Raw genomic sequence first — 13,896 nt, forward strand, 5'->3', positions numbered from 1 at the left:
AAGTAGTCCAATACATGTTAAATATGTTAAAATGCATGTTAGATCCAATATAAGTATACATATTTATGTAGTTATCTTGCTACACAAGAAAAATCAGATCAAGAAGGAAGAAAAAAAAAAACTGAGAAAGAAAACAAAATGCAAGGAGACAATAGCAGAGATTGAGAATACTTTGTTGTGGTCCACACTCAGTTTCCCTGGTCCTCTCTCTGGGTGTAGGTGGCTCTCTTCATCACTGAACAAGTAGCACTGGTTTGAATTATCTCATTGTTGAAGAGGGCCACTTCCATCAGAATTGATAGTTTTATAGACTTGTTGCCATGAACAACAATCTCCTGGTTCTGCTCATTTCACTCAGCATCAGTTCATACAAGTCTCTCCAAGCCTCTCTGAAATCTTCCTGCTGATCCTTTCTTATAGAACAATAATATTCCATAACATTCATGGACCACAATTTATTCAGTCATTCTCCAATTGATGGGCATCCACTCAATTCCCAGTTTCTTGCCTGTAGAGTTAACTCAGTGGAATTGATGAGATAATGGTTCTCTAGTATACATATATTTAGTACTTAGTATGATGATGTAATGGTTTTCTAAGTCATACATAATCAGTATGCTGTAATGATGTAATTACAATAAGGTATATAAGGTCTAAGAAGGACTGGAAGATAGGCATTCTATCTTTGACCAGTCTAGTGGTGGCTATCCTGCCTCCTGAACTCCTGCACAGAGATCAAGCCTGGTCCCGAGATCCTCTAGAAAGCTAGCCTGAACACTACATTATGGCACCCCATGTTGGGCACCAAAATGTAATGTTTGGGCTAGCTTTCTGTCATAGTCAAACCAGTCTCAGTCAGACCCAGTCTTCTCTAGCAGTCTAATAGTCTACTAAGTCTGACTTTGTCCCCAGTTTAAATATCCTGTTACAGTTATATCATTACAGTATACTGAGTATGTGTCAACTAGAGAACCATTATATCACCATACTAAGAACTAAATATAGGTATACTAGAGAACCATTATCTCATCAATTCCACTGAGTTAGCACCTTGTTTCAAGTATACTTCTCCAGAGTTTTGTCTCTCTACACTTGCTACAACAAAAAAGGCTGCCACAAACATTTTTGCACATACAGGAGCCTTTCCCTCCTTTAAGATCTCTTTGGGATATAAGCTCAGTAGAAACACTACAGGGTCAAAGGGTATGCACAGTTTGATAACTTTTTTGAGTATAGTTCCAAATTACTCTCCAGAATGGCTGGATTTTTTCACAACTCCACAAACTATGTATCAGTGTCCCAGTTGTCCCCACATCGCCTCTAACATGGGTCATTATCATTTCCTGTCATCTTAGCCAATCTGACAGGTGTGTAGTGGTATCTCTTAATTTATATATCTCTGATCAGTACAGATTTGCAGCACCTTTTCATGTGGCTACAAACAGTTTCAATTTTTTTTTCACCTGAAAATTGTCTATTTGTTTCCTTTGACCATTTATCAATTGAAGAATGGCTTAAATTATTATAAATTTGAGTCAGTTCTCTATATAACTTAGAAATGAGGCCTTTATCAGAACCTTTGAATGTAAAAATGTTTTCCCAGTTTATTGCTTAAGAAGAGTTTTATTGAGAGAAATGCTGAATAATTCAGTTCTTTATAATAAAGAGAAAAAACAGAAATGGGCTTAAATAATGGTAATAGTTTAGCTTGCTTTAAAACAGAAGATAATAAGCAGTGAATTAGGTTGCAGTGAATTCTGTGTCTACAGTTTTTGAAGATAGAATATATATGAATTCTATCTAGAATGGTTGAGACTTTCACAAGCTTTGAATTATTAACTAGGCCACTTGACCTCTTTAAGATTCTTTCTAGATGATTGATTAGTAAATAGAAAATAGGAAATAGGAAAAAAAATAGAAAATAAGGGGAAAATAGACTAATAGATTAATGAAATAAGAAAATGAGATTTTTAAGGTAAATCCTGAGAACCTTTTAACAATTTGCCATACACTGGTATAAACTATTTTGCAGGATGGTTAAAAAAAAAAAAAAAAAAAATAGAATAAAAACACCTTAATACAAAAAGGGGACACTTTTTTTTTTTTTTAATGAGTCCTTACCAAGTTAAGTTCAAAATGTAAAAAATGGCTACCTACCTGGAGTTGACCTATAGGTATTTCTTTTCCTGCTTTCTCTTCCCAACCTGTTGTAGGCTTCTTCTTGAAGTATACCCTGTTTATTAATTTGGAACTTGTATATAAGTTTTCTTGAGACTTTGGTGGGTTGTAGGAAATGGCCTTAGACAAAGCTGAGCAATTGTTGAAGTTTCTCAGGAGCAAGATGACTATAAGAGAAATGACCCTCAGAACTATTTGAATTGAATTTTAAGTATATTTTATGTTTAATAAAGTGACAGTAACCAGTAGAAATTTTAATTAAATGAGTTTGACTAATTTTAATTATACTTTTCAATTTCAGAAAGTTAGTGGCGATGTTAGAACTTCTTTGCCTCTTGACACCTTCCAGTTTCCAGTTTCTACTCAGGAGGCCAAAGAAGTTCAGGGAATCAAGGGCGTTGATCATCAACAGGTTCCTCCTAAAGAATTTGTCCCTACACCATCATTATCATTTTTAGCAAATATGATTGTTGAAACTCAAGATCAAAGAAAAGAAGAGTCTTCCAGAAGTAGTAGAAGTTCCTCAGAGAAAAGTGCCAGAATGAGTGAATATACCTCAAAATACTCTTCAAAGAAACAGTCTGAAAGTTGTTCTCATTCCTTCTCTGAGAGCACAATAAGCCAGAAAAGCAAAGGACATAGGGAGCATAACCCTTTGGCTCATGAAAAATTAAAATATCCAACTTCGAAAAAATATAGTCTATCTAGGAAAGAAATTGGAGATGTGACAGTAATTTCCAAAACAGAGAAAAGTAAACACAGAACATCAGAACATTCTAAGAGTGAATCAATAGCATCTGATCTTGAAATTCCAGAAAGTATCCATTCTCTATCAAGTGCGTGACTCAGATCTAGATGTTTGAAATTATGTCTTGCCTTAAAAATTTCAATAAACTTGGAAGCATGGACCTGGAAACCATTTGAGAAACTTTTACTATATAATGATGAAATGTATGGTGTATATATTCTCAGAGTATAAAAGTTTGAATAGGGTCTTATTACAGACGTTCACATCTTTAAAGGATCTTTGATTTCCTCAGTTTTCATGACTCTTTTACATATATATATTTCCCACTTACATGTAAAACTGTTTTTAAATTTTTGAATTCCAAAATCTCTTCCCCCTCACCCTTTCCTGAGAAGGCAAATAATTTGATATAGGTTATACCTTTGCAGTAATGCAAAACAATTCCATTATTAGTCATGTTGTAAAAGAAAACACAGATTCTCCCACGTACCACCTCCCTCCAAAAAAATAAAGTTTAAAAAAATATGCTTTGATCTGCATTCAGACTCCATCAGTTCTTTCTCTGGAAGTGGATAACATTTTTCATCATGAGTCAGAAATTATCTTATATCAATTGTATTCTGAGTAGTTAAGTCATTGACAGCTGATCATCATATACTTTCCTGGTTTTGTTCACTTCATTTAGCATCAGTTTATGTAAGTTTCCAGGTTTTTCTGAAAGCATACCATTCATCATTTCTTATAGCAAAATGGTATATCACAGTCATATATTACAACTTGTTTACCCATTTCCCAGTTGCTGAACATCCCCTCAATTTCCATCTCTTTTTCCTACATCACTTTATTTTTTTATGAAGCTTTTTATTTTCAAAACACATGCATAGTTTTCAACATTCACCTTTGCAAAACCTTCTGTTCCAATTTTTTTTCTCCTTCCATTCAAATTCTGTTTCTTTGCCACCGTGTGGGCAGCTAAGTGATGCAAGAGATGGTGCTGGCCCTTGAGTTAGGAAGACCCTAGTTGACCCTAAGCAAGTTATTTAACCCTGTTTGTCTCAATTTCTTCATCTGTAAAATGAACTGGAGAAGGAAATGACAAATCCCTCCAGTATCTTTGCCAAGAAAACTTCAGGTGGGGTCACAAAAAGAGTTGGATGTGACTAAAACAACACAAGAAAATAGGTCCTTTCCTCCTTCCTTTTGGGTTTCTGGGATAAAGATCTAGTAGTGTTTTTTCTGAATCAAAGGGTATAGATAGATTTGTCTCAATTTTCCCACACCCCCTCCAGCAGTGGTCATTTTCCTTTATTGTTGTATTAGTGTGATAGGTGTGAGGTGGTACCTAAGCTGTTTTAATTTGCATTTCTCAAATAGTGATTTGAAGCATTTTTTTTTTTTTTTAATATGGCTATAGATAGCCTTGATTTCTTTGTCTGGAAACTGTTCATGTCCTTTAACCATTTATCTGTTGGGGAATGACTTATATTCTTATAAATTTGACTCAGTTTTCTATTTATTTGAGTAGAAAGACTTTTATCAGAGAAACTTGCTATAAACATTTTCCCCAGGTTTCAGCTTTCCATTTAATCTTGGCTGCGTAGGTTTTGTTTGTGCAAAATCTCTTTAATTGAATGTAATTTTCTCTTTTCTCCTTTTTATTCTTTTTTCACTCATTTCATCCTCCTCAAATATAGTTTTGCTTCTGACCACCAGTTCCCTTAAACCTCTCTCTTTTATCATTCTCCCCACACACACACTTTACCACCTTTTCTTCTTACTTCCCTTGAGGGTAAGATAGATTTTTATACCCAATTGATGGTATATCCTATTCCCTCTAAGCCAGTTCAGAAAGTTTGAAACATTGCCTGCCATTCTTCCCTCCCCTCATTCCCCTTTTCCCTCCCCATTTTCATGTACCTTGTAAAAGTTCTTTTGTCTCTTTTAATATGAGATAATTTACACCATTTTGCCTCCCTTTTCTCAGCATATGCCTTAACTTTACTTTTTTTGGATAACATCTCATCAATTGACACCCATGTCCTCTTACTCCTAAATGCCATTAATAATGATAAAATTCATAGAAATTCGAAGTACCTTCTTCCTATTTAGGAATGTCAGCAGTTTAAACTTATTGAATTGCTGATTGCTCTTTTCTGTTTACCCTTTTTTGTTTCTTTTGAATCTTGTATTTGAAAGTAAAAGTTTTTATTTAGCTCTGATTTTTTCACCAGGAATAATTTTACAAATTTTCATTATTTTGCATTCTTATTCTAGGATGTCAGGGCAGGTTTCCCTTGATAATTTCTTGAAATATAATGCCTAGACTTTTGGTTATTGATTTTTGGTAGCCCAATGATTCTAAATTATTTCTCCTGAATTTCTTTTTCAGATCAGTTTTTGCAAAGAAATATTTCACATTTTTAAATATTTTTTCATCCTTTTGATTATGTTTTATTGTTTCTTGATGTTTTGTGGAGTCATTACCTTTCATTTGTCCAGTTCTAATTTTTAAGCAATTATTTTCTTCATTGAACTTTTGTACTTATGTTTCTTTTGTCCAATTTTGCTTTTTTGGGGTTTGTTTGTTTCAAATGGATTTTTATACCACTTTTACCCTTTGATCTATTTTGCTTTTTTAAGATGCTATTTTCAGTAATTTTTTGTGGGTGTGCCTATTTTCCTAACTTGTTGGCTCTTTTTTCATGATTTTCTTGCATCACTCTACATTATTTTCCCACTTTTTCATTTATGTGATTTTTAAAATCCTTTCTGATTTCTTCTAGGACTTGTGAACAATTCACATATTTCTTTGAGGCTTTGCAGGTAGCTGCTTTGATTTTTTTTTTTTTTTTTTTTTTTTTTTTTTTTGTCTTTTTCTGAGTTTGTTTTTTGAACTTCCCTTTCACCATAGTAATTTTAAATTGTCAAGTTTACTTTTTGTTGTTCCTGCCTATTAACTTTTAACTTTTGTATAAGTTGAGTTCTGCTCCCAAGTGCTGTTTCAAGCTTCAGGCTTTCCATGCTTTTGTTTTCAGAGTTAATTCTGGGGGTTTGTAAGTTTTTAGTTCTTCCATGATCTAAGGAGATGTGTAGTCACTGCTCTCTTGGCCTATGCTCTGGTTTGTGAGAGACCACAAGCCCTGGAACTGTGACCAGGGCCCCTGTTTCTGCTAATGCTCCTCATTGTAGGGCTGCGATCCTGAACTGCCCATAGGGATGAGAGTCCTGCTCCCAGTGCCCGCACTATCTGTGAGCTGAGAGCTCTGGAAATGTTGTCATTGATATCAAGGTAATTGCCTCCAAGGCGTGCTGCTGGATTGGTTTGGCACAGTCTGCACTGGCAAGGTCTGTGCTGAACTGCACTCCATTCACCCCGGTTTTGTTTATAAAACAATTGAAACTACTAATAAGCTTCAGGTATATTTAATTCCTTTATGCAATTAGATCACCAAACTAATATGTTGCATTTGGTGCATTTTGTTTTTTAGTCTTAGAAAATACTAATACTAATTTAGTATTTTACATTTGCATTTAATTGTCAAAACAGATTAGAGAGCTTATTCCTATGAATATATTCCATATCAAGAATGTTGTTAGTAGTAAGAACTATTAAATAAGAAAAGGGATAAGGCCTGAGCCTGTGACTTAATTCCCAGATGAAATTACTTCCTGTACTGGCATCTTCTCTGAAACATATTGTCCTTTGCTTAGAATAACAAGAGGTTAAAAGACTTGTTTGTGGTTATATACTAATTTTCCTAGTCTTAATTTTTTTTTTTTTTTAATCTTAGCTCTTTTTTTCATAATACCATGCTACCTGAGAGCTAGTGGAACTCAAATGAAAGAGCTCAGAATAGAAGTGATCCAGTTTGGCCTCATGTAATGTGAAGTGCAGAGGGCTTTTATCTTGTAGTTAAATCAGATATCACTGAAGGATTTTAAATAGGAGTGACATTTGGGGAAGATTATTTTTGGAGCATATGTAGAATGGACAAAGAAATTGAGGCCAGAGATGAGAGTTAGGAAATTATACAGTACCAACTCCTTGTAGATAGGTACTATGTTCTACTTTATTGTGTCTTCCACAGCAGAGATATAAAACTTGCTGCTAAATCGGCTTAAAATATTACTAGAAAATGTTAAACAGAATGAATAAAAATACTGTACAAGATAATGTTAATTTGTATTTTTCTAAATCAATATTTGGCCAATAGTTATTTTTTTCTTTTCTGAATTTGACAACCATTGACTCAGTACTTAGAAGGTTTTATTTGCACATATTAAGCCTTCAGTAAATGGTTTTGTTTTGTTTTGTTTTGTTTTTTAATTTGCATTTGGGAAAGCCTCAAGATGTTTCCTCTGATATCTTAAACCTGGTTGACTAAGAGATTGGTAGAAGGGAAATTAGTTTGGGAGAGTTGGTAAAGGGGGGAGTTGTTTGTCCATTTTAAATATATTGAATAGTTTGAGTGGAAATGTCATCTATATTCTGATTTGTTTCTTTATTGCTACTCTGGAAGTCTAAATTAAGCATTCATTATGCAAGAGTGCCTTTCTATGTGTCTACATCTATTTTTTTTTTTTTTTTTAGTCTTTTAAACTGCTTTTTGTTTATAATTCATTTTTTTTTTTTTAATATTTAGTGAAATTTTGTAAGCCACTTCAGGTAATTGGTAGGGAACAAGTAAAAGGAAATGTATAGTAGGTAGTGAGGGATATGTGATGGAAGTTAAGATGAGAAATCAGAGTTCATAGAATTAAAATTTGGAAATTATCTTCATAGAGAGTACATGAATATTTTCAAGGAAAATATTTAGAGAAGAACAAAATAGAACACTTGAACCTTTAAAGTACAACTCTGTTTCCCAAATTAATCCTACTTACGGTCCTCCTGTGCCTCCATTTTGGCCTGAGGTGTATTTGCAACATCTTTCCAGATGATATAATGTATAGGACATTCTTTTTGACACTGGGTGAAGAACTTAGGTGAGTGTATTTCTTCCCTGCTTTAATCCCTATTTGATATTCATGCTCAAAAGGATCATCCAGCAGTGTTATAAGCAGCTATAAGTAAATTTTGTGATTATGAAAATGTTTATAGAACTTTGTGAAAGGATATTTGTGTGGTTTGTCGAGGTTGAGTATTGGTTGAATTAGTTTGAAAGTTCTTATCAAATTCTTTCAAATTTCTCTACTACAACTTTTGTAACAGATATTGTCCATAAATTGCAATTTTTCATCATGGCCTACTTAATAATCATCATGTACACAGTAAAGCAAGGCAACCAGATATCCCATGATATGTATTCATTATTATTTCAATAACTGCTTGTCAGAAAAGATTCTCAACAAATTTCAAGAGTTGTATGAGAAAGTGAATCTTTGCTTTCCAGTTTAATTGGACTTTTTTTCATAGTTAGGATAAATTATTATTAACTCACTTTCTGAAATATACAATTACTAATGGTTATACTTTTCTGGAAGAGTCTTAATAGAAATATGTTAGTGAGGTGATGTTAAGACATCATTTGGCTAAGGGTTAAATAAATTAAAATCATAAAGGCACTCAACTTTTTTGCTAAAGTTTTTCCACCTAAGATACATATATGGTATTCTTGATTTCTTACATAATGTACAGTATAATGTACTGAAGAGGTTGAAAACATCACTCTTACCTGTTTTCTTATGCCAGGTTGTTAATTTATCATGAATTAAGGAAAATAACAAAGATAGTTCTAACACAAGGTTATCCCTTAAAATAGGTAAATTAATTTTCTAAATTCTTTTAAGGATAAGTTGTACTGTTTTACCATGAATGTTCTTGAATATGAAGTTTGTGCTACCTTTAAACTGTCTTTAAAAGACAAATAAAAAATACTAATTTTTTCTCTAGTTCAGAATGTTAAACTGTCGTACATTGACAGTAACTATACTTGTCAAGGTGCAGCCAGTGCTTCTGAAAACTTTTAAGTAAAAACTCAATTTTTCTTGATTAGTGGAGTAGAATTATTCATGCCTTCTCTATAACCAAATAGAAACAGGCTTATATATTTTACTTGGTGTAGGTATATCCTTCACTGACATAAATTCTTCAGGAGTTGGTAGGTAAAAATTGGAATGACTGAAAACATTCATCACCACATGGTCAACCTGGTAATGAACCACTCTAAATTTAATGAAACTGGTACTTAAAAATTAAACATACATTTTATGATAAACATTAAAAATTAAACATACAAGCATTATCGAAATCTTTACAAGATGGTAAAGTCTGTCAAAAGTTTTGTCCCAATAAATACAGACTTTGGATATTCCAGGTTACCTCTGCATCATGACATGGTTAACATAGAAAAATTTTTGTGAAGAAAATATCTTCTTAAATTATAATGTTTCCTAAATAACAGCTATATAGTCAGTTCAGGGTGGGGAATATTGAAAATGAAGCAAGCACATATTGTGAGCCTTATGTCAAAATAGCACATGGTAGCAGATAACTCCCTTGAAAAATAATTAGGTTTTATTGCTTTGTACATTCTTGCCTTAGGTTTATGTTTCTGTAAATATCTTCCTACCGAAATATTTATTATCTACTATTTACTATGTTGCTTTGAGCTTCACTGGGCCTTAGTGTCCTCATCTATTAAAAAAAAAAAAAAACAAGTTGAACAAGTTCATTTCTAAGGTAGCAGTTTCTTCAGGCTTGCCGTCCTGTGTAAATCCTATTCATGTCTTTCTATAAGTTCTATGTTAAAGTGGTTCTTTGTTAGGGGACAGAACTCTGAAACAAGGATTCTTACAAGGTGTTAAGTCAGTGGAATTGGTGAGACAATGGTTATCTAGTTTAGCATGGTGCTTAGTATGGTTGATTTAATCTTACAACAAATAATGGTTTCCTAGTGATATAATGATTGGTTTATACTCAATGTAGAGCATAGAAGTTGGAACTCAGACTCAGAGCCAAATTCATTCTCTTCATCTCACAGCACTGTGGCGCTTCCCTCACTGAAACCAAGGCCAGCCTTTCAGACTGTGAAGGAGATAATAAAGGATTGGGACTTTAACACCTGGCTATTCTCATAGTGATTAACCTGCTGAAAGAAGCTGCTCCAAAACCTCCTGAAAACCAACAAGAACATTACAGTTCTTTGCATTCTTCCAACATCTCAAGGGTTTCAGTAGAGTATATGAATTTTTCTTCAATTATCTCTTGTTCTTGCCATACTGCTAGTCCCATGTTCAGTATTGGGGAGAATAATATGTGAATAATTCGTTATCTACACGTCATAACTAGATATAAACAGAGGTGTGTACATGGGAGGTAATCTGAGAAAAGAATGCACTAGCCGTTGTGCGTAGGGGGGAAAGGCTTCCAACTGAGTCTTGGAAGCCAGCGGATCAGTAGATGGAGGTGAAGGGACTGGTAGTCCATGAATGGGGATAGCCAATGCAAAGAAAATATCCCATTGAGAAAGTGAGCAGTTAATCTGAAGCTAGATGTAGAGTTCTTGGAAGGGAGTATAGAGAAAACAAGTGGGAAATTAGGAAGGGGCCAGGGAATAAGCATCAAGTCACAGAGGAGTTTGTTATTGATCTTGGCAATAAAATGGAACCACTAGAGTTCGTGGGGAGATGGGAAACAAGTAGACAATGCATTGCAAAAATCACCTAGGCAGCAGATAATGAAGTGGAGTGAGAAGAGAAGGTAGGAGGCCAGTTAGAAAGCTAATTCAGCAGCCTGGAAAAACGAGGGCCTGAGCCAGAGTTGTGGCTGTGTGGGTGAAGAGAGGGATAGCTATCTATCTATGTGTATAATAGATGTTTCATATGTGTGTGTGTATACACATATACATCTCATGTACATACGTGTGTGTATGTATTCATATGTATTTTATGTGAAGGTACAAATAATAATTGGCAATGAAAAGTTAACAGTGACATAAAGGTTGAAAACTACTTAGATGACTGGGAGTTTGGCACTAACCTCAGAAGTAATAGTGAAGTAACATGTTATCAAACAAGGAGTCAGATCTCCTACAAACATCCCCTGGGGAGCTTAGACATGCACCAGGCTATAAAAAAACAACACTTGTCCTGGGACTCCAGAATCCTGCAAGACCCCGATGGAGGCAAAATGATAGAGAAAAAGTTGAGTTCAGGACATCATTGACCACCAGCTACATTGAGCTTAGAAGGAAAAGAAATACTCTAGACAAAGAGCACTTCAGCTCAGTATCCTAGCAGACAACAAACCAGGGAGCTATAGGCAAGGTCTGACAGAACGCTAGGGTACTAGATCCAGAAGCAAGAGGAAAAGCCTAGGCAAAGGCCAGTTGTCTCTGAATCACTTGGAGCCCAATGCAGGGATAGTCCTTGAGGCCTGCAGCAGGATGGCAGAATTTCATGCAAAGAGGTCCTATAACCTTTGGCAAGAGAGAATCCCTAGGAAAAGCTTTACATCAGAGTAAAGCCAACAAGAATTTATTAAACAACTACTATGTAGAAGAGGGACCATACTCAAAATCAAGCAGACCCTTCCCAGGCCATTTAGTGGCAAAACTTGACCTGAGCACAGGCATCCATACTTCCTCAAACTTGATTCTGTGACTGCTAAGATGAGCAAACCAAGAACACTATGAGGAATGCTTAGAGAGTAAACACTGAAGCAGAGAGTGACCCCACAAGAAGTTCAAGTAAAACCTCGCAGAAAACAAAAGGATTACAGGAAAAGATCAAATAAGCAGTACAAAATGGAAGGCCAGAGAGGAGAGAATTCATACTATAGAAGTGTACAAACTCTCCTAAGAACTAAATGCCATAAAAATTAGGATAGCCCAAACAGAAAGCAGTGACTTCTTAAGACAAAAAGAATATTAAAATGGGGGTGGGGGGAAGGAAGGGAAGAATTGAAGGGGAAAAAAAAAACAAGACAATATAACAACAACTGGATCAAAAATAACCAATCTGGGGAAATGGGGAGGATTCAGAGATAATTTGAGAATCATGTTATCTGAAAATCATAACCCCTTATTGCAAAAGTCTTGATACTATATTTCAAGAAATTATAAAGGAAAGTTGTTCAGAATGTTTAGAACCAAAGAGCAAGGTTAAAACAAAGAATTCAAAGGTCACTTCCTGAAACATCAAAATGAAAAACATGAATATTGTAGTCAAATTAACTTCCAGGTCAAAAAAAAAGAAAAATACAATCCACCAAAAAAAGAAAAATTCCAAGTACCAAGAACCTCAGTAAATCTTACACAAGATTTGGAAATTATCATTATAAAGAAATACAGTGTTCCAAAAGGCAAAAAATAAGGACTGATAATTAAACTATTAAGTATAATCCTCCATGGGGGGAGGAGGAAGGAATGGATCTTTAATAGAATGGAAATTTTCCAAATATTCTTGTCGAAAATGGAATGCAGGCAAACAAGAGAAACATAGAATGATATACATTTGCTTAATTGGAAAGGAAATTTGGGAGTGGATTATTTACATATTAATAAAGGAATTTCTTCTAAGAAGAAATGTCTTCTTAGAACCCTAATATCTTTTTTTTTTTTTTACTTTTTTTTAGTATACTTTTTATATACAAAATATGCATGAGTAATTTTTCAACATTGATCCTTGCAAAAAACCTCTTTCAATTTTTCCCCTCCTTTCCTCTACTCCCTCCCCTAGATGGCAGGTAGTCCCATACATGTTAAATATGTTAAAGTATATGTTAAATACAATATATGTATACATATTTATTCAGTTATTTTGTTGCACAAGAAAGATCAGATTTAGAAAGAAGGTAAAAATAACCTGAGAAGAAAAAACAAAAATACAAGCAAACAATAACAGAAAGAGTGGAAATGTTATGTTGTGGTCCATACTCATTTCCCAGTGTTCTTTCTCTGGGTGTACCTGGTTCTGTTCATTACAGATCAATTGGAACTGATTTGGATCCTCTCATTGTTGAAGAGAGCCACATCCATCAGAATTGATCCTCATACAGTATTGTTGTTAAAGTGTATAATGATCTCCTGGTTCTGCTCATTTCACTCAGCATCAGTTCACATATGTCTCTCTAAGCCTCTCTATATTCATCTTGCTGGTCATTTATTGTAGAACAATAATATTCCATAACATTCATATACTACAATTTACCCAACCATTCTCCAATTGATGGGCATCCATTCATTTTCCAGTTTCTAGCCACTACAAAGAGGGCGGCCACAAACATTTTGGCACATTCAGGTCCCTTTCCCTTCTTTAGTATTTACTTGGGATATAAGCCCAGTAGTAACACTGCTGGATCAAAGGGTATGCACAGTTTGATAACTTTTTTGAGTATAATTTCAAATTGTTCTCCAGAATGAGAACACTAATATCTTTAAAGGTCATAGAGACTAGTAAAAAAAAAAAAAAAAAAAAAAAGACTGAAGACTAAGGAGACAACAAAGATAGGAGGCAAAGAGGAATTATACTGAAGAAGAAAGAAGAGAAGGGAAATCAATATCACATAACAGGTCCATAAAAGGAAGAGTATTTAGTCATAGAAGAACAGGTAAAGGGAACTAGGATCCCATGAACTTCTCTTTTATTTGAAGAAAAATAAAGGAAGGTTGAACACATACATCCACGTAGTCTCAGTACAAAATACATTAAACTCAAAAGAGAAATTGAATAGGAACCAAAAAGAGAGAAATGATTCTATGAGAAATTACAAAACAGATAAGGAAAAGTAAATCAAAACAAATGCAAATGTTGGAGAAGGAACATAAAAGAAGGATTAAAAGGAAATGAATAAAATCTTGAGAACAATGGTTAGCCAAAGAAGAGAAAAGCTGAAAGGAGAAGGACCAGGTTATTTCTAAATAGATCACAAATATTAGGCAAATTTCTATTTTATCTTTTTATTTATGAAGTGAGAAGCAGGAACAAAGAAAAAAAGTATACCAGTTATGGTATACAGTTATGGAGAG

At 34.2% G+C, this 13,896-nt stretch overlaps 1 protein-coding gene across 4 annotated transcripts in view; it reads left to right on the forward strand.

The window, feature by feature from the left end:
• The window catches only part of CEP78 (centrosomal protein 78), a 47,066-nt gene extending 33,718 nt beyond the window's left edge, over nt 1–13,348 (forward strand). For 3 of the 4 annotated variants that reach the window (XM_074280108.1, XM_074280110.1, XM_074280109.1), the window contains one exon: nt 2,480–3,094. In XM_074280108.1, coding sequence (XP_074136209.1) covers nt 2,480–3,022 — 543 coding nt within the window. In that variant the 3' untranslated portion in view covers nt 3,023–3,094. Of the gene's footprint in view, nt 1–2,479; nt 3,095–9,909 lie in introns of those variants that run through there. The other variant, XM_074280111.1, reaches the window with a different exon arrangement.
• The last annotated feature ends 548 nt before the right edge of the window (nt 13,349–13,896 follow it).

The sequence above is a fragment of the Sminthopsis crassicaudata genome, chromosome 1, assembly GCF_048593235.1.
Source record: "Sminthopsis crassicaudata isolate SCR6 chromosome 1, ASM4859323v1, whole genome shotgun sequence".
Lineage (NCBI taxonomy): Eukaryota > Metazoa > Chordata > Mammalia > Dasyuromorphia > Dasyuridae > Sminthopsis > Sminthopsis crassicaudata.